The sequence below is a fragment of the Pezoporus occidentalis genome, unplaced genomic scaffold, assembly GCF_034315485.1.
Source record: "Pezoporus occidentalis ecotype Australia unplaced genomic scaffold, CSIRO_AGI_Poc_V1 ctg430, whole genome shotgun sequence".
In the NCBI taxonomy this organism is placed as follows: Eukaryota; Metazoa; Chordata; class Aves; order Psittaciformes; family Psittacidae; genus Pezoporus; species Pezoporus occidentalis.
Window position 1 is genome coordinate 1 of NW_026915759.1, and position 27414 is coordinate 27414.

At 58.2% G+C, this 27414-nt stretch overlaps 1 protein-coding gene across 4 annotated transcripts; it reads right to left on the minus strand.

Moving 5' to 3' along the window:
• Window positions 1–1581: 1581 nt before the first annotated feature.
• On the minus strand, window positions 1582–15869 carry PHC2 (polyhomeotic homolog 2). 4 transcript variants are annotated; one of them, XM_062634613.1, is made up of 15 exons: window positions 15716–15869; window positions 12711–12898; window positions 12482–12640; window positions 12328–12405; window positions 11273–11428; window positions 10707–10811; window positions 10439–10637; window positions 9553–9866; window positions 8467–8584; window positions 7198–7406; window positions 6931–7060; window positions 6711–6825; window positions 6479–6620; window positions 6090–6339; window positions 1582–1741 (listed from the first exon to the last, which is right to left on the minus strand). In XM_062634613.1, exons 2-15 carry the CDS (start codon window positions 12852–12854, stop codon window positions 1587–1589), a joined length of 2274 nt encoding a protein of 757 aa, XP_062490597.1. In that variant the 5' UTR covers window positions 12855–12898; window positions 15716–15869; the 3' UTR covers window positions 1582–1586. The 4 variants fall into 4 exon arrangements, with proteins under 4 accessions (XP_062490597.1, XP_062490595.1, XP_062490598.1 ...); XM_062634611.1 differs by having other exon boundaries at window positions 6090–6396; XM_062634614.1 differs by lacking the exons at window positions 8467–8584; window positions 9553–9866; window positions 10439–10637; ... (4 more) ...; window positions 12711–12898; window positions 15716–15869 and adding an exon at window positions 8089–8234 and having other exon boundaries at window positions 6090–6396.
• Between the last annotated feature and the right edge of the window lie 11545 nt (window positions 15870–27414).

Below are 27414 nucleotides of genomic sequence, written 5' to 3' on the forward strand. Positions count from 1 at the left end.
ACTGCCCCATGGTGGCCACCAGCAATGGGGACATGGCATCATGGTGGCCACCAGCAATGGGGACACGGCATCATGGTGGCCACCAGCAATGGGGACACAGTAGCCCTGTGGGCATCAGCAATGGGGACACGGCACCGTGGTGGCCACCAGCAATGGGGACATGGCACCGTGGTGGCCAACAGCAATGGGGACATGGCATCATGGTGGCGACCAGCAATGGGGACATGGCACCGTGGTGGCCACCAGCAATGGGGACATGGCACTGTGGTGGCCACCAGCAATGGGGACATGGCACCGTGGTGGCGACCAGCAATGGGGACATGGCATCATGGTGGCCACCAGCAATGGGGACACGGCTGCCCTGTGGCCACCAGCAATGGGGACATGGCACTGTGGTGGCCAACAGCAATGGGGACATGGCACCGTGGTGGCCACCAGCAACGGGGACATGGCACCATGGTGGCCACCAGCAATGGGGACACAGTAGCCCTGTAGCCACCAGCAATGGGGGACAGCACCTCTGGACCTGTCACCATCAGAGGCACCACCCTCAGGGACCCCCCAATGGCCAGTGCATCAGGGGACCTAGCTCACAGCGGGTACCCCCCCCCCCGGGGACACCCACCCCTATGGGTACCAGCTTCAAGGATGAGGCACCGCACCATGGCCCCCCCATGGGGCCCAGCGCCAGGTCCATGTCACCCCCCGAGATGTCCCCTCCTGTCCCATCCCGTCCCCCCTTTACCCCCCATCTCCCATTGGGACTCATGGTGGGGGAGAGGGACCACACACACAACCCTCAGCCCCCCCCCCTCCAACTTGGGGGGCAGCCAGGGTACCCCCCTGGTGGCAGGCGGGGGGGGGGGGGGGGGTGGGGGTCCCCCCGCATTGCTCCCTTTTAAATGTGTTTTTTTTTTCTGTGTTTATTAAAAACAAAAAAAAAAAGGGAAAAAAAAAAGGGGGGGAGGGGAGGGGCCGGGGGGGATTTTCCTTAATTTTATTTTTTTTTTTTTTTTTTGCTTTTCTTAAAAAGCCCCGGGGGGGGGGGGGAGGGGGGAGGGGCTGGGGGTGCCCTGACCTGGGGGGGAGGGGCCTACCCCCCCCTCCCATCATGAGGTGCCCCCAACACAGCCCCATAGCAGGGGGGTGACGCCTCCATTGTGACCCCCACCCCCCAGCCCCCCTTCACATCCCCTCCCCCCTCGGGGAGGGGGGGGAGCCCCAAAATCCATGCCCCCCCCATGACCAGGAGCCCAAATCCCAGCTGGGGGAGGGGGCCCACGTTAAGGCAACCGTCCTGCTTCGCCCTGCCGCTGTGGGGGGGGGAAATGGGGGGGGGGGGGAAGACGGGGGGGGTTGTGGGGACCCCCCCTCCCTGCCGGGGTATGGGGGGGGGCTATAGCTACGGGTTATTTACACACCCCAGGGGCACCTGGGGTTGGGTTGTGCTCAGCAGTGACCCCCCCAACCACCACCCCCTGGCCCCCCCCCCCCTTTGAAGCCAGGCAGGGGTTTGGGGGGGGTGTGTGATGGGATGTGGGGGGGGTGTGAGAGGGGGTGCCCCCCACCCCCCCACCCCACCGGCTCTAGGAGTCCTTGAGCATGCTGATGCGGGCGTAGATCTTGAGGGCCGGCCCCAGTTTGATGTTCATGGTGCTCATGAGGTGATCCTCCTTGAGCAGCAGCAGCGCCTGCCCGTCGATCTCCTGCGCCCGGAACTCCTCCGCGATCTCCTGGCAGCCTGCGGGGGGGGGGGGAGAGACACCCCCAAAACGGGGTCAGAGATACTCCAAAACAGGGAGAGAGAGCCCAAAATGTGCTCAGAGATACCCCAAAACAGGGACAGAGAGCCCAAAATGGGGTCAGAGATACCCCAAAACAGGGAGAGACCCCAAAATGGGGTCAGAGATACCCCAAAACAGGGACAGAGAGCCCAAAATGTGCTCAGAGATACCCCAAAACAGGGACAGAGACCCAAAAATGTGCTCAGAGATACCCCAAAACAGAGACAGAGACCCCAAAATGTGCTCAGAGATACCCCAAAACAGGGACAGAGACCCCAAAATGTGCTCAGAGATACCCCAAAACAGGGTCAAAGACCCAAAAATGTGCTCAGAGATACCCCAAAACAGGGACAGAGACCGCAAAATGTGCTCAGAGATACCCCAAAACAGAGACAGAGACCCCAAAATGGGGTCAGAGATACCCCAAAACAGGGACAGAGACCCTAAAATGTGCTCAGAGATACCCCAAAACAGGGTCAAAGACCCCAAAATGTGCTCAGAGATACCCCAAAACAGGGACAGAGAGCCCAAAATGTGCTCAGAGATACCCCAAAACAGGGACAGAGACCCCAAAATGTGCTCAGAGATACCCCAAAACAGGGAGAGACCCCAAAATGGGGTCAGAGATACCCCAAAACAGGGACAGAGACCCCAAAATGTGCTCAGAGATACCCCAAAACAGAGACAGAGACCCCAAAATGTGCTCAGAGATACCCTAAAACAGGGTCAAAGACCCCGAAACGGCCTCAGAGACCCCGAAACGGCCTCAGAGATACCCCAAAACAGGCTCAGAGATATCCGAAAATGAGATCAGAGACACCCCAAAAGATACCCCAAAACAGGGACAGAGAGCCCAAAATGTGCTCAGAGATACCCCAAAACAGGGTCAAAGACCCAAAAATGTGCTCAGAGATACCCCAAAACAGGGACAGAAACCCCAAAATGTGCTCAGAGATACCCCAAAACAGGGACAGAGACCCCAAAATGGGGTCAGAGATACCCCAAAACAGGGACAGAGAGCCCAAAATGTGCTCAGAGATACCCCAAAACAGGGACAGAGACCCCAAAATGTGCTCAGAGATACCCCAAAACAGGGACAGAGACCCCAAAATGTGCTCAGAGATACCCCAAAACAGGGACAGAGACCCCAAAATGTGCTCAGAGATACCCCAAAACAGGGTCAAAGACCCAAAAATGTGCTCAGAGATACCCCAAAACATGCTCAGAGATACCCCAAAACAGGGACAGAGACCCCAAAATGGGGTCAGAGATACCCCAAAATAGGGACAGAGACCCCAAAATGGGGTCAGAGATACCCCAAAACAGGGACAGAGAGCCCAAAATGTGCTCAGAGATACCCCAAAACAGGGAGAGACCCCAAAATGGGGTCAGAGATACCCCAAAACAGGGACAGAGACCCCAAAATGTGCTCAGAGATACCCCAAAACAGGGACAGAGACCCCAAAATGGGGTCAGAGATACCCCAAAACAGAGACAGAGACCCCAAAATGTGCTCAGAGATACCCCAAAACAGGGACAGAGAGCCCAAAATGGGGTCAGAGATACCCCAAAACAGGGACAGAGAGCCCAAAATGTGCTCAGAGATACCCCAAAAAAGGGACAGAGACCCCAAAATGTGCTCAGAGATACCCCAAAACAGGGACAGAGACCCCAAAATGGGGTCAGAGATACCCCAAAACAGGGACAGAGACCCCAAAATGGGGTCAGAGATACCCCAAAACAGGGTCAAAGACCCCAAAACGGCCTCAGAGATACCCCAAAACAGGGTCAAAGACCCAAAAATGTGCTCAGAGACACCCCAAAACAGGGTCAAAGACCCCAAAATGTGCTCAGAGATACCCCAAAACAGGGACAGAGACCCCAAAATGTGCTCAGAGATACCCCAAAACAGGGAGAGACCCCAAAATGGGGTCAGAGATACCCCAAAACAGGGACAGAGACCCCAAAATGTGCTCAGAGATACCCTAAAACAGGGTCAAAGACCCCGAAACGGCCTCAGAGATACCCCAAAACAGGGTCAGAGACACCTGAATACAGGGTCAGAGACCCCAAAACAGGCTCAGAGATACCCTAAAACAGGCTCAGAGATATCCGAAAATGAGATCAGAGACACCCCCAAAATGGGGTCAGAGATACCCCAAAACAGGGACAGAGAGCCCAAAATGTGCTCAGAGATACCCCAAAACAGGGTCAAAGACCCCAAAATGTGCTCAGAGATACCCCAAAACAGGGACAGAGACCCCAAAATGTGCTCAGAGATACCCCAAAACAGGGACAGAGACCCCAAAATGTGCTCAGAGATACCCCAAAACAGGGACAGAGACCCCAAAATGTGCTCAGAGATACCCCAAAACAGGGACAGAGACCCCAAAATGTGCTCAGAGATACCCCAAAACAGGGACAGAGACCCCAAAATGTGCTCAGAGATACCCCAAAACAGGGAGAGACCCCAAAATGGGGTCAGAGATACCCCAAAACAGGGTCAAAGACCCAAAAATGTGCTCAGAGATACCCCAAAACATGCTCAGAGATACCCCAAAACAGGGACAGAGACCCCAAAATGGGGTCAGAGATACCCCAAAATAGGGACAGAGACCCCAAAATGGGGTCAGAGATACCCCAAAACAGGGACAGAGAGCCCAAAATGTGCTCAGAGATACCCCAAAACAGGGAGAGACCCCAAAATGGGGTCAGAGATACCCCAAAACAGGGACAGAGACCCCAAAATGTGCTCAGAGATACCCTAAAACAGGGTCAAAGACCCCGAAACGGCCTCAGAGATACCCCAAAACAGGGTCAGAGACACCTGAATACAGGGTCAGAGACCCCAAAACAGGCTCAGAGATACCCTAAAACAGGCTCAGAGAAACCCAAAATGGGATCAGAGATATCTGAAAATGAGATCAGAGACACCCCCAAAATGGGGTGAGATACCCCAAAATGGGATCAGACACCCCCAAAATGGGAGCAGAGATACTGCAAAATGGGCTCAGAGATACCCCAAACGGGGTCAGAGACCCCAAAACAGGATCAGAGATATCCCCAAAATGGGGTCAGAGATACCCCAAAACAACCTCATAGACCCCAAAACGGGGTCAGAGACCCTAAAATGGGCTCAGATATACCCCAAAACAGGCTGAAAAATACTCCAAAACAGGGTCAGACACCCCAAAACCAGCCTGCACCCCATGGGTGTGGGGTGCCCCTCACTTGAGACACCCCTGGGCTCACAGACACCCCAAAACCCATCTCCCACACCAGGGTACTGGGACGCTCTTATTGCTCTTCTCCCTCCACTCACCCCTATGATTCTGGGGTGCCCCTCACAGAAACATCCCAAAACCACCCCACCACCACCCTTATGCAGATGTCCCTCAGGAACACCCCAAAATCCGCTTCCCCCCTTGCCCTATGCCTGCTCCTCACCCACGGGCTCAGAAACCACCCCAAACCATCCACCCCGTGGTTAGGGGGTAACCCCCTTTGCTGCTGCTCATCCTTTGCTCAGAAACACCCCAAACCCACCCCTCACTCCATGCTTATGGGGTTACCCCTCTCTGCTCCTCACCCCAAACCCACCCCTCACTCCATGGTTATGGAGTTATCCCTCTCTGCTCCTCACCCCAAAACCCACCCCTCAACTCCATGCTTATGGGGTTACCCCTCTCTGCTCCTCACCCCAAACCCATCCCTCACTTCATGCTTATGGGGTTATCCCTCTCTGCTCCTCACCCCAAACCCACCCCTCACTCCATGGTTATGGAGTTATCCCTCTCTGCTCCTCACCCCAAACCCACCCCTCAACTCCATGCTTATGGGGTTAACCCTGTCTGTTCCTCAACCCAAACCCACCCCTCACACCATGGTTATGGGGTTACCCCTCTCTGCTCCTCACCCCAAAACCCACCCCTCAACTCCATGCTTATGGGGTTACCCCCCTCTGCGCCTCACCCCAAACCCAACCCTCAACTCCATGCTTATGGGGTTAACCCTCTCTGCTCCTCACCCCAAACCCACCCCATACTCCATGCTTATGGGGCTACCCCTCTCTGCTCCTCACCCCAAACCCTCCCCTCACACCATGGTTATGGGGTTACCCCTCTCTGCTCATCACCCCAAACCCACCCCTCACTCCATGCTTACGGGGACATCCCTCTCTACTCCTCACCCCAAACCCACCTCTCACACCATGGGTTTGGGGTGCCCACCACCCTCTTGCTCAAGACCACCCCCCCCTAAACCCCACCACCCCACAGTTTCGGGGTGCCCATCCCCGCTCCGCACCGGGCAGCGAGCGGATGAACTCGTAGACATCCTCCACGTTCCACTTGCTGGGCTCGCTGGGCAGGAAGCGGTGGCCGATGCCGGGCAGGTCTCGGACGTGCACGTCGGGGAGCTCCATGTCCCGTAGCTCCAGGTCGCGCTCGCCCTGGCGCCGGCGGGAGGTGGAGGAGCTGGCGGAGATGGGCGACAGCGGCTCCTCGTAGCTGGAGTTATCGGAGCAGCGGCTCGAGTCCTCCTGGCTGTGGTTGAGCTGCAACGACGCCGTCACGGAAAGAGGCACCGAACCCGGCGGCAGAGACACCGGCGGCTGCAGGGACGGAGCAGCGCCGGCCTCATGTGGGTGCATTCCCCCCCCCCCTCGTGTTCCAAGGGGTGAATCCCACCCTCACCTGCTTCTTGGTGTCTTTGCTGAGCGCGGGCAGCGTCCCCTTGCAGGCGCGGCGCCGGCCGTGGGGGGGGCCGCCGGGTTTCTGCAGCTTGCTGCGGTCGGGGTGGAACAAACCCACCCGCTTCGTGCAGCCCACGTTGTACCTGTGGGGTGGGGACACACACAGAGAGGGGGGTCAGGGTCCCGCTGCGCTATGGGGTGCGCTGGTTAGGCTTTCGGGGGTGTTTTCGCACCTCTTGGCACAAGCCATGGAGCAGAAGCGCTTGGAGCGCTTGAACTTGTAGGCGAAGTCGACGCGGCCGCAGAGCTCACACTTCAGTTTGGGGGGGTTCCCCTCCTCTTTGGATTCTGGGGGGCGCGGAGGGACACCCAGAGAGAGAAACGCAACCAGCTCAGCCTTAAGGACACCCCAAGCCCAAGAGCACCCCCTCGGCTCGGGGGGCCGGGCGCTACCTTGGAGATAGGGCTCCTCCATCTCGGAGTCGGTGGTGGTGGTGTTGTCTTGCGGCGGGAGCTTCTCAGCCAGCAGCTCCTGCGCATACTTCTTCTTCAGGTTCCCCACCAGCAACGAGGAGCGTCCCACCTGCGGCGGGACAACACCAATGGGTGCCCCCTAAACCCCCCCCCCCCAAGCCACACACACACACACACACACAATCCAGGCTCAACGGAGCCAGGAGGGGAAGAAGAAACCAAGGATCCACGAGGAAATAACGTTACCGGGAACGGTTCTGCCCCTTCCTGGATGACGAAGCCCTCGATAACGTGGGTGAGGATCTGCGGTTTCACGATGGCCTGAGGCGGTTTGTTCTCACCATTATGGGGGGCAGCGCCGGCGACGGTGGAGGCAGAGCTGCCGGTGCCCGAGGTCATGCCGGGAACGCTGGCGAGGGCCGGCGGCTGGGCATGAAGGCGCTCTGCGGGCGGCTCTGCCGGGGGAAGGGGGGGGCACACACACACATACACACACACGGTGGTTACGGGGGACGCGGTGACGCCGGCGCTGACGCCGGCATTACCATACAGCTGGGCGGCGGGGGGCGGCGGAGCAGCTGCTGCCGCTCCCGTGCGGGCCCCGGAGCACCGGGTACAGCCCCAGGGCGCTGCGGTAGAAGGAAGTGTGGGGGGGAGGCGACATCCGAACCCCCCTCGGTAGGGCAGAGAGAGCCACGAACAGCCCGGTACACACCGGAGAGCCCCGGTGGGACCCAGAGCGGCCCCAGAACCACCCCGGTACGACCCGGGGTCCCCATGTAAGGCCCGGTGTGTCCCCATAAGGCTCTCTCCGCCCCAGTGAGACCCGTTACACCCCGGTAGGGCCCCGTTCCCCCCCCGCTGCGGCCCCGGTAGGCCTCGCTAGGCCCCGCTAGGCCGCGGCACCTTTGTCCGGCGGCGGCTCCCGCTCCCCCCGGCCCCTACCTGCGCCCAGGCCGGGGCTGCGAAACCGGGACCGGCAGCGGGGGGGGTGGCGGCGACGGCGGCGGAGGGGGGGGGGGCGGATGCGGAAGTGAGGTCAGCGCCCGCCCGCTACCGCCGCCGCCCCGCCGGGCCGAGTCGGGCCGGGCCAGGCCGAGGCGCACCGAGGCGGGGCCGGGGCCGGGCCGCACTCACCGGCGGCGCTCAGCGGCTCGGCGGCCCCATGGCGCGGACAAAGGCGGCGCAGGGCGGGCGGCGGCGGCGGCGCAGCGCGGACAAAGGCGGCGGCAGCGGCGGGGCCGGGCCGGGGCGGCGGCGGAGGAGGCTGCTGCGCGGGGAAGGGCGGGGCCTGGCGCAGGGCACGCCCCCTGCGAGCTTCTATTGGCTGCCGCCGCGCGCGCGCGCCCACGCCGCCGGTGGGGGGCGTGGCTTCGGGGGCGGGGAGGCGTGGCTTAAATGGAGGCGTGGCTACAGCTCCGGTGCCCCCTTCCTCGTCGCCGGTACCGGGTGCGGGGGGGAAGACACGGGGGTGATTTGGGGGGGGGGGGGGGCAGCGCCACCCCTGGGTCTTACCGTGCGCCGGGGGCCGCTCGCCGTCGGGGGGGCCCGGAGGGGCGGCGGGGGGGCTGGCGGCGCTGCTCGGGGCCGGCGGTGGGTCCCGGCGGGAGCCCTCGGGGACGGCGGGTGGGGGCTGCGGGGACGGGGGACATGGACACACACACACACACACACACACACAGACACACACACGGGTGTGCGGTCAGGGGGGGTCTGCACACGCGTGTGGGGCAAGCAGGCAGGTGTGCGCACGCACACACATCCACACACATGTCCACACACATGTTAATGTGCGTGCTAGCATGTGTGTGACCTGGCACACGCGTGCTCACACTTACACGGTGGGTCAGTCACAAGTGCGCACACACAGGTACATGGCTCACGCCCACGGACACACGTGTATCGTGCACACAGACACACGTGTGTGTGCATGGACCCAGCTGACACATGCACACATGCGTGCAAGGATCCACCACACACGGCTCATGCAGAGAGCGGGTGCATGCACACCACCACCCCCTCCACGTGCACAGCCCCCATGCATGCACATGTGCAAGGACACGTCTGCACATGGGTGTGCACGGCCCAGGCACACACATGCAGTGGTGAGGCAAACCTTCACACACGTGTGCATGGATCTGGTACACCTGGATTAAGCACACATGCACACGCATGCAGAGATCAGGAGTACATGTGCACATGTATGTGCATAGGTCAGGCCAGTGGGCTCACACACAACGTGCATGGACCAGGTACATATTGCACATGCATACGCATGGACCAGTGACCCATGGATCAAGCACACATGGACACAGATGCGCATGGATAACACACATGTGCACACAGGTGTGCACAGACTATACACATCTGCACAGATCAGGTACATGTGTGTACACATGTGCGCCAGATGCACGCACACGTGTGCAGGGACCACTTGTACGCACACACACATGCAGGGCTCTGGCCTGTGTGCACGCACACATGTCGGGCTCACATACACACACACACGTGTGGGGCTCGGGCACACCTGCACCCCCTCACTGTTGCACACACTTGTGCGGGGCTCATGCCCCGTGGGGGGGGGCCCGGGGTGCCCCTCACCGTGGCGCCGGGCGGCTGCAGCTGCAGGATGACGGCCGAGGCGTGCTGGAACTTGCGGGGGGCTGCGTGGCCATTGGGGGCGCTACCGTCACCCCCCGGCCCCAAGGGGACCCCGGCCTTGGGCTGTGGGGCTGGGCCAGGGCTGGCGGGGGGCAGCGGATGCAGTTGGGGGGCAGCAGTGGGGGCCGGGGGGGGCTGCCCGCGGGGGGGCAGTGGCTGCTGCTGCTGGATCACAAACTGCTGCGGCTGCTGCTGCGGCTGCATCGGCTTCGGTGGCTGCTGCACGAACTGGGGGGGCTGCAGCGGGGCGTAGGCTGCGGAGACAGGGACCCCCCTTTGGCACCAGCACCTCAGCCCCAAAGGACCCCAAACCCCAGGATCCCCCCCCACCATAAGGCTGCTCCTCAGTCAGGCATCCATTCACTCTGGTGCCTATTGCAGGAACAGGAACAGGTTTCCCCCCTTGTGTCCCCTTGATTTTGTGGGCGACACCAGCACAGCACCCCCACGCTCCATCACCCCACGGGGTCCCCAGGCCCACACCTCACTGCTCCAACCCCCTGCACAGGCTCACCCCAGGGACCCCTGTAGGTGCTCTGGGTGCCAAGACCCTCGCAGGCACCCTCAGAGAGGGTGGGTTGATCTACGAGCACCCAAATACAAGCAGGAAGCCAACGCATAGGCAACACCAGTACAGATCATCATTAGGTTTCAGGGTGAACACCCCACCCAGGCTGCTCTGCTGAGGGTTGAGCCCCGGCTGCCCTGACTTTGAGCCCCCGAGGTGGGGATGAAACCCCCCTGGAGTGGGTTTTGGGGATGCCGCCCCACACAGGGCACACAGCCCCTCATTAGGTTTCAGAGTGAACGCGGCCGCAGCACTTACCGGTGGCAGCAGTGGGGGCAGCGGCGCGGGCCATGGGGTGGGCACGGGCGTCGGGGGGCTCGGCCTTCTTGAGGTGCTCAGTTGGAGGGTCTGGGGGGGGTCCTCGTGGGGGACCAGCACGGGGGGGTGCCCCGCCGGGGGGCTTCATGGCCAGGGCGGGGAGGTGGGGGCCGGCAGGGCGCAGGGCCAGGCTGTGCACCTGCAACAGCAGTGGGTCAGGGGGGGCCAGGGGTTGTTGGGGGGCTGGGGTGGGGATTGGGGGGCTCACCTGGGGGGCAGCAGGTGGTGGGGCGGGCGGTGGGGCCGGTGGTGGGGCTGGAGCGGGGCTCTCGGGCCGGACGGCGCTGACGGGGCCCGTGGGTGTGAAGATGAGCTGGGGGGCAGAGAGAGAGCATGCAGGACCCCAATGTAGGGAAGACACCCCATTTGTGTCCCATTTCCTCCCTTCCATGTCCCTATGGACAGTGGGTCCCAAGCAGCCCACAAGCCCTGGCCACCCTGGTGTGGGACAACGCGTCCCACGCAAGCCACATGCATGGGTACCCAATGGGTCAGGGACCCTCTAGGGTACTAGCCACTCTGCAAGGGGACCATGGGGACCCCATGAGTCCTGGTCACCCCACAGTGGGATGATGAATACTCAATAGGTCCTGGGCACCCCATAACTAGATGATAGGCACCCTAATGGTCTTGACCACCCCACTGCTGGATGATGTCCACCCTGCAGGGTCAAGAATCCTCCAGCTGTGCTGCCCACCCTACAATGGGACCATGGGCACCCATACAAATGAAAGAACACCCAATAGGTGCCGGCCACCCCCAGTGCCCCCTTACCATCTGTGCCCGCAGGTACATCTGGGCCTGGCTGGCGGTGAGGGCGGGCGAGGCGGCGTTGCCCAGCAGCACAGCCTGTTGTGCCATGCCCGCTGCACCCGGTGCCACGCTCTGCGCCCGCGTCAGCAGCTGTGCTGGTGATGGGGACAGGTTCATCTGCACCGAGACCGGGCCGGTTGTGCCGTGTCGGGGTACGGGGAGAGGTGGGATAGAATCACAGAATGAGCCAGGCTGGAAAACACCTTTAGGATCATCCAGTCCAACCATTCCCAGCACTGCCAAGGCCACCACTGCCCCATGGCACTGAGCGTGTGTGAACACTTGCAGGGACGGTGACTCCAGCCCTGCCCTGGGCAGCCTGTTCCAATGCCTGACCACCCGCTGGGGCAGGAATTGTTCCTCAGCTCCATCTAAACCTGCCCTGGTGCAGCTTGAGGCCGTTTCCTCTTGTCCCATCCCTTGTTCCTTGGGAGCAGAGCCCAGCCCCTCCTGGCTCCATCCTCCTGGCAGGCACTTGTAGGGAGCCATCAGGTCCCCCCTGAGCCTTCTCTTCTCCAGACTGAACCCCCCAGGTCCCTCAGCCCTTCCCCATCACACTTGTGCTCCAGGCCCTGCACCAGCTCTGCTGCCCTTCTCTGGCCCCTCTCCAGCACCTCAATGTCTCTCTTGTAGTGAGGGGCCCAGAGCTGAACACAGGATTCGAGGTGCAGCCTCACCAGTGCCCAGTGCAGGGGCACAATCCCTGCCCTGGCCCTGCTGCCGCACTGCTGCTGATCCAGGCCAGGATGCTGGTGGCTTCCTGGCTGCCTGGGCACAAGCTGCTCATGTTCAGCTCCATCAATCAGCACCTCCAGGTCCTTTTCCATGAGCAGTTTCCAGCTGCTCTTCCCCAAGCCTGGAGCGTTGCAGGGGGTTGTTGTGGCCCAAGTGCAAGACCCAGCACTGAGCCTTGTTGAACCTCATCCCACCACTCGAGCCTGTCTGGATCCCTCTGCGGAGTATTCTACCCTCCAGGATGGGATGGAGGGGATGGGATGGAAGGACTGGGCACTCACCGTGGGCTGCTGCGCCGGTGCTGGTTGGGTGCTGTTACCCCCCGAGGAGCTGCTCTGCCTGTTGGCTGCCAGACTGGCCTGTGAACAGCACCGAGCGTCACCCTCCTGCTGCCCCGCAGCACCCATGGGTGCCACCAGTGCTGTGAACCCTTACCTGCTGCACAGCGGCCAGGCTCTGGAGCTGGGCACTGGTGAGGTGCTGCTGCTGCAGCGCTGCCGTCTGCAGCATGAGGTGCTGCTGCTGCGCCGCGTACATCTGCTGCAGGTACTGCGCCGCCGTGTTGGGCTGCCGGTGCAGCGCCTGCTGGATCACCTGCAGTGGGGGGTGATGTGGGTCCTGGGCTGCACCCCCAAAACCCCAACCCCGGACCCACGTCCCTCACCTGCACCGTCTGCCGGTCGGGGATGCCGCTGTACACAGAGATCTGGGGCGCCGCCGGGCGCGCCGTGCCGGTGCTGTTGGGTGTCGTGGCGGTGCCGCCGGCGCTGCTGGAGGCCGGAGCTGCCGGGAGCTGCTCGTTGTCCATGGCGCGGAGCCGGGCGCCGTGGGGCTGCGGGGGTCAGGCGGGAGCTGTGGGGAGATGGGGGCAGAGTTACGGTGGTGTGGTGCATGTGGGGGACACAGGGTGTGGTATCACTGGGGGTTACAGCCCTGCTCTGGGGGCTGAGGGATGGAGGAAAGGGCTGGCTGGAGAGAGGAGGAGATGAAGGCATGGCTGCAGGAGGGACAGAGGAAGGATGGGAGGAGGAGGGCGATGGATGGACAGAAGGAAGAAGGGAATGGACAAAGGGCAAGAGGGAAGAACAGAAGGAGGCCAGGAGAGAAGGAAGTAGGGAAGGGATGGAAGAGAACAAAGACCAAAGGCAGGACGGAAAGAGGGAGGGAAGGAAGGAGGAGTGGATAAGGTGAGAAAGTTGGGGCTGTTCAGCCTGGAGAAGAGAAACTGCGTGGAGACCTCAGAGCAGCTTCCAGTGTCTGAAGGGGGCTACAAGGATGCTGGAGAGGGACTCTTCATCGGGGACTGTAGTGATAGGACAAGGGGTGATGGGTTCAAACTGAAACAGGGGACGTTCAGGTTGGAGATAAAGCAGAAGCTCTTCCCTGTGAGGGTGCTGAGGCGCTGGCACAGGGTGCCCAGAGAAGCTGTGGCTGCCCCATCCCTGGCAGTGTTCAAGGCCAGGCTGGACACAGGGGCTTGGAGCAAGCTGCTCTAGTGGAAGGGGTCCCTGCCCGTGGCAGGGGTTGGAACTGGAGGAGCTTTAAGGTCCCTTCAGCCCAAACCAGTCTGGGATTCTGACAGAAGGAAGGATGGATTGACGTAGGAAAGGGATGAATGGAAGGAAGGACAGAGAAACACAGAGGAGGACAGGGATAGAGTGTAGGATGGATGGACCATCGGAGGAAAGGATGGGCAGAAGAAAGGAGGAAAGGTATTGAAGAACAGAGTAAGTACAGATGGAAGGACAGGAGGGACCAATGGAAGGACAGGAGGGCAGACAGACGTAATGAAGGCTGGATGGAAGTAGGAGAGGGACACAAGGATGGAAGGAAGGGTGGACAGTGGGAACGGACAAAGGGGAGGAAAGATGGAAGGAAGGACAGACAGACATAGGAGAGGGATGAATGGATGGAAGGAAGGGGTGGAAGGACGGGAAGACAACAGGGACAGAGGGCAGTGCCACCATCACCACAGTTGCCATGAGGCTCCATGGTCACCAACAGCCACCCATGGCCACCGCGCTCACCAAGGAACCTCTGTTACCTGCCTGTGACACCCAGGACAGGCAGCCAGGCCATGGGTGCCACCAGGATGGGTGTCACCACCATGGCCCAGCAGTGCAGGGTGCTGCAGACCATGGACAGCAGCCATGGTGGGTGGTTTGGTGGCCAGGGCCCCCATAGCAGCCACCTCCAGCCCCAGCTCAGCACCCACACATGGCAGTGACGTCCCTGCCTTGGTGGCCTGTGTCCTCTGAGGGTGTCACTGTCCCCAAGCCTGGGGTAGGATGAATGCATGCCCAGGGTGGTGTCCCCACCACTGCCTCACTCCATGTCCCTGCACACGGCCCAGCCTCAGGCCTGTCCCTGGCTTGTGTCCGCCACGACCAGGAGGAAGTCTGGGAAGCGTTTCCATTTGGGAAGCCATGGACACATTTCCTCACTGGTGGCACTGGGTGACACGGAGCCATCACAGTGACCGACATGGGGGAACCATGCTGCGACAATCCAGAGCCAATCCCAGCAGGAAGAGCCCCCATCACTCACGCGTCATGGGTCTGAGCCCCCCATCCTCATCCATAGCAACCCTCTTTGGGGGAAACCCACTTCTGACCCCCCAGAATTAACAAAACCAGGAGGAATTCCTGTACTGCTGGGGGGGGGGGGGCACAGAGCTGGAACCCTCCCAAGCTGAGCCCATAATGAGGGTGGCAAAAGGATGGGGGCAATTATAGTGGGGGGGTGCTTAGATGGAGGGTGGGCTGGGATAGAAGGGGAAAATGGGAAAAAGGAGGACGGGCTACTGGGGAATGGGATAGAGGGGGGATGGAATAGCGGGGGCATGATGGGATAGTGGAGGAAAGGATAGGGATAGCAGAAAGGGAATAAAATGGGGGGAATGGGACACTGTGGGGGGAGAATGAGATAGCGGGAGATGAGATATTAAGGGGTGTGGATGGGATAGAAGGTGTGGGATACGGGGAGGTGTGTGTGCTGTGATAGAGGGGGTAGGACATTGGGGGGCAGGATGCGCTGTAGAGGGGGGTGGCTGGGAAAGAACACGCAGGAAATGGCACTGCAGGGGTAATAAGGTGGAACAGCGAGCGCTGGAATGGGAATGGGGGACAAAACAAGGGGAGGGGGTGCAGGGTAGTGGGGTACAATGGGGGGGTATAACCAGGGAGTATAATGGGGGAGGAATATAATAAGGGGGTATAGGAGGGGTAACTACAATAGGCTATAACCAGGGGGTGTAATGGTGAGCTCTATAACAGAGGGAGGGCTATAACTAAGGGGAATAGACGGGGGGGGCAGGCTATAAAGGGGAGGGGGGCTATAAATAACTAGGGGGGGAAGGCCATAAAGGGCAGGGGGGCCTTAACAGGGGGTTATAACAGTGAGAGCTACAAAGGGGGGGTTATGAGGGGGGAAGAGAGCCGTAAGTGGGAGCTATAACGGGGGGGCTATAAAGGGAGGGCACAATGGGGGTACAACGGGGGCTCCGGTGTTGGCCCGGCCCGCGGTGGGTAAACTGAGGCACGGCGCAGGGCGCATGCGCGGCCCCCCCCTCACCTCACACACACTCACACACACACACCCCCCCCTCACGGGCCCCGGCCCGGCCCAGACAAAGCGGCCGGGGCCCGGTAGCGGCGGCGAGCGCGGTACCTGCGGCCCGTTCGGAGCGGGCCCCGCCGGGCGCGGCCATGTCGCGGCGGGCAGCGGGGGGTGTCCGGTTGTGCCGGGGTCCCGGGGCCGCTCCCTCCTCCCTCAGGCGGCGGCGCGGCGGCCCCGACGCCAGAGCTCATTTGCATTCCTCCGCGCGTCACGTGGCACAGCCCCGGCCAATCACGGGCACGCCCGCCACGGAGGACACGCCCACCGAGCCCCGCGCCCGCCGCGCGACGGCGGCCGCCGCTCGCGCCTCGCCATGGCAACGTGGGGGGGGGGCGGTCGCTATGGTAACGGGGGGGGGGGGGGGGGGGCGACCCGGTGCGGGGGGACACCGGTACCGGTGATGGCCGGGACCCAGCGCCGGGTGCAGCGGCGGAGGGGTGGTCCCTGGGGTCATCCAGGGTCACCCGGGGGCGCCCCCGGGGATGCCCGGTGCCGGTACCGGAGGATGCTGCTGCCCCGTGAGGATGCTGGCCCCGGTCCGGGGTCGTTCAAGGTCAGGCTGGGCTAATACCGGCGCTGTGCCACGGTGGCACCGGCCCCTGTGTCCCCTGGGGTTATTCAGGGTCACCCCGGGGGTGTTCGGAGCCGGGACCGGCCGGAGGCAGCACCGGAGGGGTGGTGGCACCGGTCGCCGGTGTTGACCGGGGTCATTCAGGGTCACCCCGGGGGTGTCCATTGCCGGTACCGGTAGGATGCTGCACCGGAGGAGTGGTGACACCGGTCGCCGGTGTCCCTTGGTGTTGCCTGGGGTCACCTGGGGTCACGCCGGTGCTGCCTATGGGGGAGCGCAGGGCCGGTACCGGCAGGATACCGGTGTCCCCGGTGCTGCCTGGGCTCACTCCGGGGGTGCCCAGGGCCCGGTCTCACCCGGTACCGCGGTGCAGGGTTGGTGGCACCGGTTTCGGTGCTGCCTGAGGTCACCCCGGTGCTGTCTGGGGTTCACCGGAGGGCCCGGGACGGGAACCAGTGGGGTTGGTGGCACTTCGGACCCATCCACCCGCAGCGGGTCCGGGGATGGATCCGGGAGGGTCCATAGATCCCGGGGGGGAGGCCATGGAGAAGGGGAGCATCCGCTCCCGATGGGCTCGGGGGTGCAAAAGGACACGAGGGTTTGCAGTGGGACCCCCTTGTGGGGGGCACTGGGAGGTACTGGGGGGAGCAGAGGGGTTGGAAGGGCACTGGAGGGGTCCAGGGGAGGCTGTAGGGGCTATGGGGGGGTCCCCAGGGAAGCGAACTGGGGGTGCTGGGCTCCTCTTTGGGCTTCACGCTGCTGCCACCTGAGGGCGCAGCCGCCCGCGCCGGGCCTGGACCCCCCATGGTGGGACGGAGCCGCCCCATTACTCCGCGGCTCCAACGATTCCTTGCTCCATCGCTCCTATGCTCCCGTTCTCTCTTTTCCCCTTCCCCCCTCTTTTTTATTTTATTCCCCCCCCTTTTTTCTCTTTTTCCCTTTATTATTTCATTTATTTTTTTTACATTTTCTCATTTCCCCACTTTTCTCCCCTTTTTCACTTTTTGCTCTTTTCTTTTTTGCACCTTTTTTTCCCTTTCCCCCCTTTTTTCCTCTTTTTTTTTCCTTTTCCCTTTTTCATATGTTCCTTTTTTCCCTTTTCCCATTTTCCTCCTTTCACTCTTTCCTTTTTTTCTTTTCCTTTTTTATTCTTTGCCCCCTTTTTTCTCCTTTTCCCATTTTTCCTTCTTTTCCCTTTTGCCATTTCCCCCCTTTCCCCTTCTCTCTTCCCTCTTTTTTCCCTTTCCCCCTTTTTTCTTTCTTTTCACCCCTTTTCCCCATTCCTTCCCTTTTCCCCCATTCCCTCCCCTTTTTCCCTCCCTTCATGCCCCTTACCCTTCTTCCCCCTTCTCCCTCCTTTTCCTCCCCTTTCCTCCCATTCCCCCCTCCTTCCCTCCCCCCCCCCCCCATTTTTCCCACCTCCCACTCCTTTTTATCCCCTTTCCCCCTCCTTTTCCCTCAGGACTTCCCGGGGGTTCAAGGCACCCCGGGCCCTGTGTATGGCCCAAACCGAGCCCTTTTCAGCCCAAACCCGCTTGCCCGGGGATGGCATCCCCCAGCTCTCCCATTGGGTACCACCCAGTGGTACCCACCGATGCCCACCGGGCAAAGCTCCATCAACCTCGGAGCTCGGCTTCACTTTGGAGTCCCCATCCAGCATCCCTCACCCCATCCCCACATCACCCCCCCCCCCACGACGGAGGAGCCCCGATGCTCCCCGCGGGCCCCGTGCCACGATGATGCCGGTGGGATGCAATTCCCCATCGCTCCGGGGAACCGGGCAGGAAAAGCTTTTAACCAAAACTGCGCATTGTGTCCGCGCAGCGGGGCCCCCATTGAGCTCCCAACACGCCCAGGGCTGGGTTTCCAGCCGGAAATTTCCCTCCGAAGGTACAAAAAAGCCAATTTCTAACCCCCCTTCCCCCCCCCCCCGAAATAAAGGAGGGGGGGGATGGGGATGGGGGGGTAAATTCCGGTGCGTTCGGGCTCGGCAAATATTTGTGTGGTTCAAAAAGGTCCCGAGGGAACAAAGCGCGGACGCGGCGCGGCCCGAACAATGGAGCCGGATATTTGTGATGGGAGCGGAGCCGCAGCCGGAGCCGGTTCATATCCGCAACCTGCGGCCTCCGGCGGCGAATGCGCCGGACCCCGCGGAACGGGGGTTTAAGGGGGGAAAACCGGTTTTTTTTGGGGGAAAAAAGAGGGGTTTTAGTAAAAATAAAGATTTGTTTGGGGGAAAAGGGGATAGTTTGGGGGGAAAGGGTTGTTTTTTGGAGAAAAAAAGGGGGTTTGTTGGAAAAAAGGCCTTGTGGGAAAAAATAAAGAGCATTTTGGAAAAGGGACTTTTCAAAAAAAAAAGGACTTTTTTAGGGGGGAAGTTTTGGGGAAAAAAAAAGGATTTTTTTTTTGAAAAAAAAAGATTCTTAAAAAAAAAAGGTGTTGGGAAAAAGGGCCTTTTTGAGGGAAAAAAAATAGAAGTTTTTTTGAGAAAAGGTTTTTTTGGGAAGGCTTTTCTTGGAGAAAAAAGTGGGATTTGGAGAAAAAATGGCCTTTTTTTAAAAAAAAAGAAAATGTTATTAAAAAAGGGTGTTTATTGAGGAAAAAAAGACTTTTGGGAGATGTTTTTAAAGTGTTTTTTTTTCAAAAAGAAAAGTCACTTTTTCTTTGGGAAAATATAAGGTTTTTTTTTTTTGAAAAAAACAGGTGGTTCTGGGGGAAATAATCAAGTTTTTGTAAAAAATGGGCTTTTTTTTTTTCCCTGGGAAAAGAGATTTTTGTGAAAAATAAGAGGATTTGGGGGGGGGAAAGGTGCTTTTTTTTTAGGAAAAAGAAAAGTTTTTCTGAAAAAAGGGGGGAAAAGTCTTTATTGGAGGAAAAAAAAGGCTTTTTAGGGTAAAAATTGACTTTTTTTAAAGGAGGCTTTTTTTGAGGGGAAAAAAAGGCTTTTTGGATAAAAAGGCTTGGGGGGGGGGGGGGGAAAGGCTTTCTGGTGACGAAGCTCGGGCTTTGCGCAGCGCCGGGGGTCGCAGCGCGGTGCCGGTGCCATCCGGTGCCACCGCGTCCCGGTCCTGCCGCTGCCGGCGTGGTTTAACGGGGCTGGGGGTTCCCCCCAATCCCTGCTCCCTACTCGGACCCCCCCATCTCCAGCGCCCCCATCCTGCCCAGGGAGGTGCGGAGCGGGGCTGACCCGGGTCACTGGGATGTTTCCAGGCGCCTCTGGAGGGGTTTTGCGTTTATTCCCGATGGATTCGGGTATTTTTCCAAAGGAAATCGCTGACGTGGTTCCCCCTCCCCCGCTGCTTCTGGATGCTCCAGTTTAGACCTTTTTGGGCACAGTTTTGCCTGGTCGCTGGGTGCTTTGGTTGGGTTTCTTTTCCACAAGCCCCCGGTTTTTACCCCAAATCCTCCTGTTTTGGCTTACGGAGCAGAAATTGCTATTAGCATCCACTTGGTGTCAGCTCCAGCCCCGCCATTCATCCATCCCAAACCACCCCAAGTCCATCAGTGCTGCCTTATTTGAGGAATGCATTCATCTCCCTGCAATTATCACTTCAATTTACCAGCGTTAATGCTTAGGTCAGGAATAGCATAGAATCATGGAATGATTTGGGTTGGAAGGGACTTTAAAGCTCATCCAGTTCCAACCCCTGCCACGGGCAGGGACACCTTCCACTAGAACAGCTTGCTCCAAGCCCCTGTGTCCAACCTGGCCTTCCTATATAATATATAAGATATGTAATATCCCATAGGATCCACAGTGATCCAGCCCCTATTTTTCACCTAGAAATCCCACTGGGTGCCAAATCAGCGCCGCTATCCACGTGCCTTCAACCTGCTTGTGCCTCCTGGTCGTCATCTCCATCAGGTTAACCAAATCACCCCAATTAGTTTGGAAACTGCATTAAACATCTGAGCACCCAGAGCATTGAGTGTTGGTGCATCAAATGTTGGTGCATCGAGTGTTGGTGCATTGAGTGTTGGTGCATTGGGTGCTGGTGCACTGGGTGCTGGTGCATTGAGTGCTGGTGCATTGGATGTCGGTGCATTTATCACTGGCCAAGTTCTCATTTGTGAGGGATTTGGGATTCTGGTACCCAGAGCCCAAAGGAACACCCAGTGCTGGGTTTCCTCACCCTGCACCCTGTTCTCCCAGCACCCATGGAGGGATGAGGCTCTGGGTGGGATTGCAGCAGGCTCCAATGTCCTAAAGAGGAAATAAACTGTCCCCAGTGGAGCTTGAGATGGGACACACGTGAGAAACATGTGGGATACATGCAGGACCCATGTGGGACACACATGGGATGCATGCAAGAACCATGGGGAACACACATAGGACATACGTGGGACACATATAGGACATATGCAGGACCCATGTGGGACTCACATGGGACAAATGCAGGACCCATGAGGGACACATATAGGACATATGCAGGACACATGTGGAACACACACAAGCTATATACAGGACATGTGGGACACTTGCAGGCACTGTCCTGTAAGCAGCTGAACAAGAGCCTTCCATGAATCCCAGCGCTGGGGAGAGGGATGCAGTGATGGGAAGGGGGATGCAGTGATGGGAAGGGGGATGCAGTGTTGGGAAGGGGGATGCAGTGCTGGGTAGGGGGATGCAGTGCTGGGAAGGGAGATGCAGTGCTGGGTAGGGGGATGCAGTGCTGGGAAGGGTATTGCAGTGTTGGGAAGGGTGATGCAGTGTTGGGAAGGGGGATGCAGTGATGGGAAGGGGGATGCAGTGTTGGGAAGGGGGATGCAGTGATGGGTAGGGGGATGCAGTGTTGGGAAGGGGGATGCAGTGATGGGAAGGGGGATGCAGTGATGGGTAGGGGGGTGCAGTGTTGGGAAGGGGGATGCAGTGTTGGGAAGGGGGATGCAGTGATGGGTAGGGGGATGCAGTGATGGGTAGGGGGATGCAGTGTTGGGAAGGGGGATGCAGTGTTGGGAAGGGGGATGCAGTGATGGGTAGGGGGATGCAGTGTTGGGAAGGGGGATGCACTGCTGGGAAGGGGGATGCAGTGATGGGAAGGGGGATGCAGTGATGGGAAGGGGGATGCAGTGATGGGTAGGGGGATGCAGTGATGGGAAGGGGGATGCAGTGCTAGGAAGGGAGATGCAGTGTTGGGAAGGGGGATGCAGTGATGGGAAGGGGGATGCAGTGATGGGAAAGGGCATGCAGCGCTGGACACTGCACTGCTGCCCACAGGGCCGTGGGATCTCCACCACCACCTGCTTTTCCCTGTCTGGGAATGCTCAGGACAGGGCTACTCCAGCACCATCCCTCCTCCTCCTCCTGCCCTGCTCCATCCCGGTGCTGTCGGGCTCCGGCTCCTCTGCAGGAAACGCAGCAGCTCCAGCAGAGAGCAGTGGTTCCACACCAGCATCCGCTGCCTCCCCCTGGCCCATCCCAGCCTTTCCAGTAAATTTTGACTTCCCTGGAAAGAGAAAAGTGGAATTTGACCAAAATTTTGAGCTTAACTTTAAAAAAACCCACAGAAACCCCGCGCCGTTTTGCCGGGGGATGGGAGCAGACGGAGCTGCCAGCGGAGATTTACGGGATGAATCCAGACTGGCCATGGCAAAGAAAATAAACCCCCGGGAATAGCACCCCCCCCCCCTTGTGCAAATACATGATAAGCTTCTCTATTAAATTATTCTGCCCCGCTGGAGCTGGACACCGGACTCCTTTGATCCTCCCGGGGCCGTCCCGTTCCCAGCCCGCCGGCCGGGGCGGAGGCACCGGGATGTTAATGGGCCCCGACAGCTTGGAAAAGCGAGACGGGAGCTTCCTTAATGAGCCCTAATGAGGCCTCGGGGCCCGGGGGGGGGGCAGAGCTGGGGTGAGGCCCAGGGGAGAGGTTTGGGGGTTTCTGTGTCCTTTGGTGTCTCCCTCTTTTTTTCCAATGGGAAAGATGGGAAGGTCGGGATCGGGGAGGTGGAAGCTTGGGTGGGACAGAGAGCTGAGAGCTTGCTACGTGTTTGCCATGGGCTTGTGATAAGCTTGCAATGGGTTTGCGATGCATTCGCGCAAGGAGGTGGGAATGGGCTTGAAAGGGGGTTCAATGGGCTGGCAATGGGTTTGGGACGATCACCCCATGGGTTTGCAAGGGGTTTGCAATGGGCTTCCAATGAGTCCGCAATAAGCTCGCATTGGGCTTGAAAGGGGCTTGCAATGGGTGTGCAATGGGCTTGCAGTGGGCTTGAAAGAGGCTTGCAACAGGTTTGCAAAGGGTTTACAATGGATTTGCAATGGGTGTGCAGTGGGCTTGCAATGGTCTTGAAAGGGGCTTGCAACAGGTTTCCAGGGGGTTTACAATAGGCTTCCAATGGATTTGTATTTGGCTTGCAAGGCATTTGCTATGGGTCTTCAATGGGCTTCCAAGGCTTGCAATGGGCTTGTAATAGGCTTGCAATGGGCTTGCAAGAGGCTCACAATGAATCTGCAAGGGGTTTACAATGAGCTTGCAATGGGTTTGCAATCCCTTCAGGCCACCCAGGCAGGCCAGACTCAGCCCATCTCAGGAAGCCAAATCCCAGCTCCCAGTTCTTGCTTGCCATCCCCAAAACCCAGCTGGGGGATTCGCGTGGAGGTTTCCCAAAGCCCTTGTGGTGCTTCCAGTATTCCCAGGGCTGCCTCCTGTGTCAGACCATCCCAGAGGGATTTCCCTGCTCTTCACTTTGCTTTCCAGGATTTAAGGAAAAGCAGCTGCAAAAGTGGGAGATGAATCAGAGAATCTCAGAATCCCAGCCCGGTTTGTGCTGGAAGGGATCTCAAAGCTCCTCCAGCTCCAACCCCTGCCATGGGCAGGGACCCCTTCCACTAGAGCAGCTTGCTCCGAGCCCCTGTGTCCAACCTGGCCTTGAACACTGCCAGGGATGGGGCAGCCACAGCTTCTCTGGGCACCCTGTGCCAGCGCCTCAGCACCCTCACAGGGAAGAGCTTCTGCCTTATCTCCAACCTGAACTTCCCCTGTTTCAGTTTAAACCCATCACCCCTTGTCCTATCGCTCCAGTCCCTGATGAAGAGCCCCTCTCCAGCATCCTTGTAGATGACATCCAACAGCTCCATGTCCTCACGTTGAGGACCCCAGCACTGCACAGAGTGCTGCAAGTGGGGTCTTATGAGAGCAGAGCAGAGGGGCAGGATCCCCTCCCTGAGCTGCTGCTCACGCTCTGGGGGTGCAGCCCAGCACACGGGGGGGGGGTCTGGGCTCAAGTGCTCACTGAAGCCAGGTCATGGGGAGCTTCTCATTGACCAACACCCCCAGGTCCTCTCCTCAGGCTGCTCTGAATCACTGCTTGAAGGAGTGGGCCAGAGCCCAGCGGAGGGTGGAAGACCCCTATGGGGCTGTGGAAGGGACCCCTCCACGTTGGGATGCAATGGGATTGTGAGGTGCTTACAACAGGCTTGACGTAGGTTTGCAATGGACTTGCAAGGGCCTTACAATGGGTTTGCAATGGGCTTGTTATAGGATTACAGGCAGCTTGCAATGGGATTGTAATATGCTTGCCACAGGCATGCAAGGAGTTAGTAATAGGTTTACAATAAACTTGCAATGAGCCAGCAACAGTCATGCAGTGGATTTACAATATGCTTGCAATGGGCTTGCAAGTGGCTTATAGCAGCCTTGCAATGGGGTTGAAAGGAGCTTGCAATGGGCTTGCAGTGGGTATTGCAACGGGCTTGCAGTGGGTATTGCAATGAACTTGCAAGGGGCTTACAACGGGCTTGCAACTGGCTTGTAATGGGCTTGTCTGGGCTTGCAACAGGCATGTGACAGGCTTGCAACAGGGTTGTAATAGGCTTACAATGGGCTTGCAACAGGTTTACACGTGGTTGCTCCTCCTGCATCACAGTATCCCACTCCTGCTGTGGTTCCCAACTTTCCACCTTGATCCATCTCACATTTAAGCCGAATTCCTGGGATGCTCCCAACATTCCCAGGTGCCGAGGGACCTTCGAGGGGAACAGAAATTAAAGAGCATTGCTCCATGACAGCCCATAAACCAAACTGAGGGTGGAAAACACTTGGATTTCTCCTGGAAGAACACAAGCGGAGGGCCCCCACACTGCTGCTGAGTGGGAACGCTGTGAAGACAAGGAAGAGGAAGCCCCAAAATGGGTGTAGAGATCTATGAGAGGCACCAGTGACCCCTGGCTCCATCTCTGCTTCCCCCACAGCACCATCCAAGGTTGGGATTTTTCAGGAATGGCTGGAAAATGATGCTGTTGTCCTGGTTGGGCCATCCTGGGCTTGGTCTCACCTGTCCCTGGGCATCACTTGGCTGCAATCCCCCTTGTTTTTAACCAGGAAAAGTTGCCCATTAAATTAGGAAGATTATATTTATCATTAATAATGATTAGAAATTAATATATATCGTTTTTCATTTTGAAGGAAGACCTAAGTACATACCATAAATCCAGGGAATTATTTGCATTTTGACCATTTTGGAAGGAATTTAACCCTTCTTCCAGCCCCTGTTATAGACTTGTGATGCAGACAGAGGAAACCAGTCCCTCTGATTGCAAGAATTGCTTCACTCCAGGCATTTACCCCATGCAAAAGCCAATCAAATCCCACCTCAGCAGTGATCTGATGAGCAATCCTGCCTCAATGAAGCCAAACACCATGGATGTGGATGGGAAAGCTCCAAAGCAGCCCTGAGCATCCCCTCCTTGGCCTTAGCCATTGACCCAACCTAAATCCAAGTGTTCTCTTCCTAAGGTTTTCCCTTGGGAAAAAATAATCTGTTTTCCCTCAAATAAAGAATTATTGCCTCATTCCTGACCCTAATTATGGCTTTTCCACCTCTCAGTTGGGTATCACTTTGGGTACCACCAACCTGCTCGTGATGCTGAACCTCCATTCACCATCACTTTGCTGCAGATTGAGGGCAAAATGCAACAAAACCATCTTATAAATCAGCTTTTATCTCTATATTATAGATTTCTGGGCTTTTTTACTCTTATTTGGGTTACTCTCAATCTATGGTGACATTTCACTTCCCTTTTGAGCTTTTCCCTATTTCCAGTGGGATCGGATGGTGCTTTCAGTCCCTGCTTTGCGCTGTGGGGGATGTTCAGCATCATCCCTCATAAAGATGACATACACGAAGGTCTGAATTGCAACAGATTTGGGGTGGAAATGCCTTTGGAGGGACTTTTCCCCAGGAGTCCTTTTTGCAATCCCAAATCCCAACTTGCCGGAGCGAGATGCCGAGATGAAAGCACCAAGGAGGGATCATTTTGGGATGGGGTTGGGGAAGACATGGCACAACTGGTCTGAGAAGTTTCCAGCCCATCCCAAGCGCTTGTTTTTCATCCCTGCTATCCAAAATAAAGGCAGAGGAGCCCGGGTCGAAGGGTTTTCACCCACGTTGAGCGCGGTGATTCACCAGCCCCACAACCGGTTGCGTGGGTCCAGTCACCCATGGGTGCTTGGGAACCTCCCGCATGGATTTTCACCCTTGGAGAAGCTCCCAGAGGACCTGCTCCGGGTATTTTGACTTTTCTTAGGAGGAGCAAAGATGTTATCACTGCTAAATCCTGGGGAACTCAGCCAGGTTTGCCAGGAACACCCCTGGAAGCGAAGCAAATGCTCCTGGATTTATTTATCACACCAGGAAAACCCAGCGTTGATGCTGAACCTGCATCCCGATGGGGATGTAAAGCTGAGATCCCCCCTATTGCTTAGTGGAGCGGTGGGGTTTTGGTGGAACAAATGGAGCTGGGTGGCTTCTTCCTGCAGGTGGAGGGTGTTGAGCCCTTTATGCGTGCGGTGAGCAGCAGTTTGATGCCCTCCCCGTGCTGGAGATGCATGGGGATGCTCTGGGGATGCTCCACAGCCCCTCACCCAGCCCCAGGGCACCTCCCAGGGAGACGTTTTGCTGGAGAAACCACCCAAATTTGCCCAAAAAGCCATTTTCTAGAGCAGGGGTGAAGTGCTGCTAGTAATTAATAGAGGATTGGGGCACATTTTGGAGCACACCAGGACCTTGCTTGGCCATCCCACTGTCAGATGGCACTGGGGAGATGCAAAAACCCTTCCTCCAAGAGCTTCCATCCTTAAGTAGGGTGCAATCACCTCCAGAATCTTTGCACACCAGGAGCTTGGCTCTGGTAAAGATGCTACAAGCCCAATGCAGTTGCTCATCACCAGGAAGGTCCCACCAGCCATTGGGAACGATCTGCTTGGGTCTTGGGAGTGCTGGCAAGGAAAAATAAACAGGGCAAGCTCTTCCCAGGTTATTTAAGGTGGCAGTGAGCCAGGCGCAGCATCACCTGCGCCGGTGGGAGCGGTTCCAGATCCAGGCTCTTATCTCCAATAGCAGGAGGTAAACAGTGGATTTAGGATGTAAACTGGGCTTAGGTGGGATGGACCTGGCCGTTAAGACTGGTACCGGGATGCTGAGGATGTAATTGCATGGAATTAGGTCTCTTGTCCAGATGTTGAGTAGGTTTGTAGATGAGTGGGTGACCATATCCCACAGCTGCACCCCGCCTGATTTCACACCGCTTTTGGGGCACGTAATGCAATTTTAGGACAAAGTAAGCGTGGTGCCACCTCCATCTGCTTTACTCAGACACACCATACACATCCGACCCCAAAGCAAGTCAAGGTTTAAGCTCTCCCCTCCAAGACCTTTATAGGGGGGTGCTATGGGTGATGCTCTTCCCATGTGATGGAGCTGGGACATGGCTGGAGCCACGCAGCTCTATCCATCCCTACTCAGCTCCTCGCCAACCAGACGGTTTTGAGCCACTTTGAGGTCATTGACACAAAGTCTTCCCTCCTTCCAAGTCCTTCTCATTGCTCTATTAAGATTTGGGGACCAAAAGCTGCCTTGGCAACCTCTGGGAGCAATGGGGAACCCTTAGGCGTGCAACGCTTCTCGCTTTGCCCACGGCTGACCCATTGCTGGTTGATTTTCTCCTCCAGCTTCAGTTTCTTTATGACATTAAGACCAGGAGGACCAAAGCCCCATTGCACTGCTCTGAGCTGTGTGTGAGTGAGAGCCAGGAGCATGCAAACTTGTGGAGCTCCCTATGCAAAGCTTCTGGTGGCTTTGCATGCGACTTGGTCCACCCAAAGCAATCGAGATCCCCAAGCTGTGCTTATCTCCAGTGTTAGCTCCAGCTCCCCCTTTTCATGCTCTGCTTCTCCAG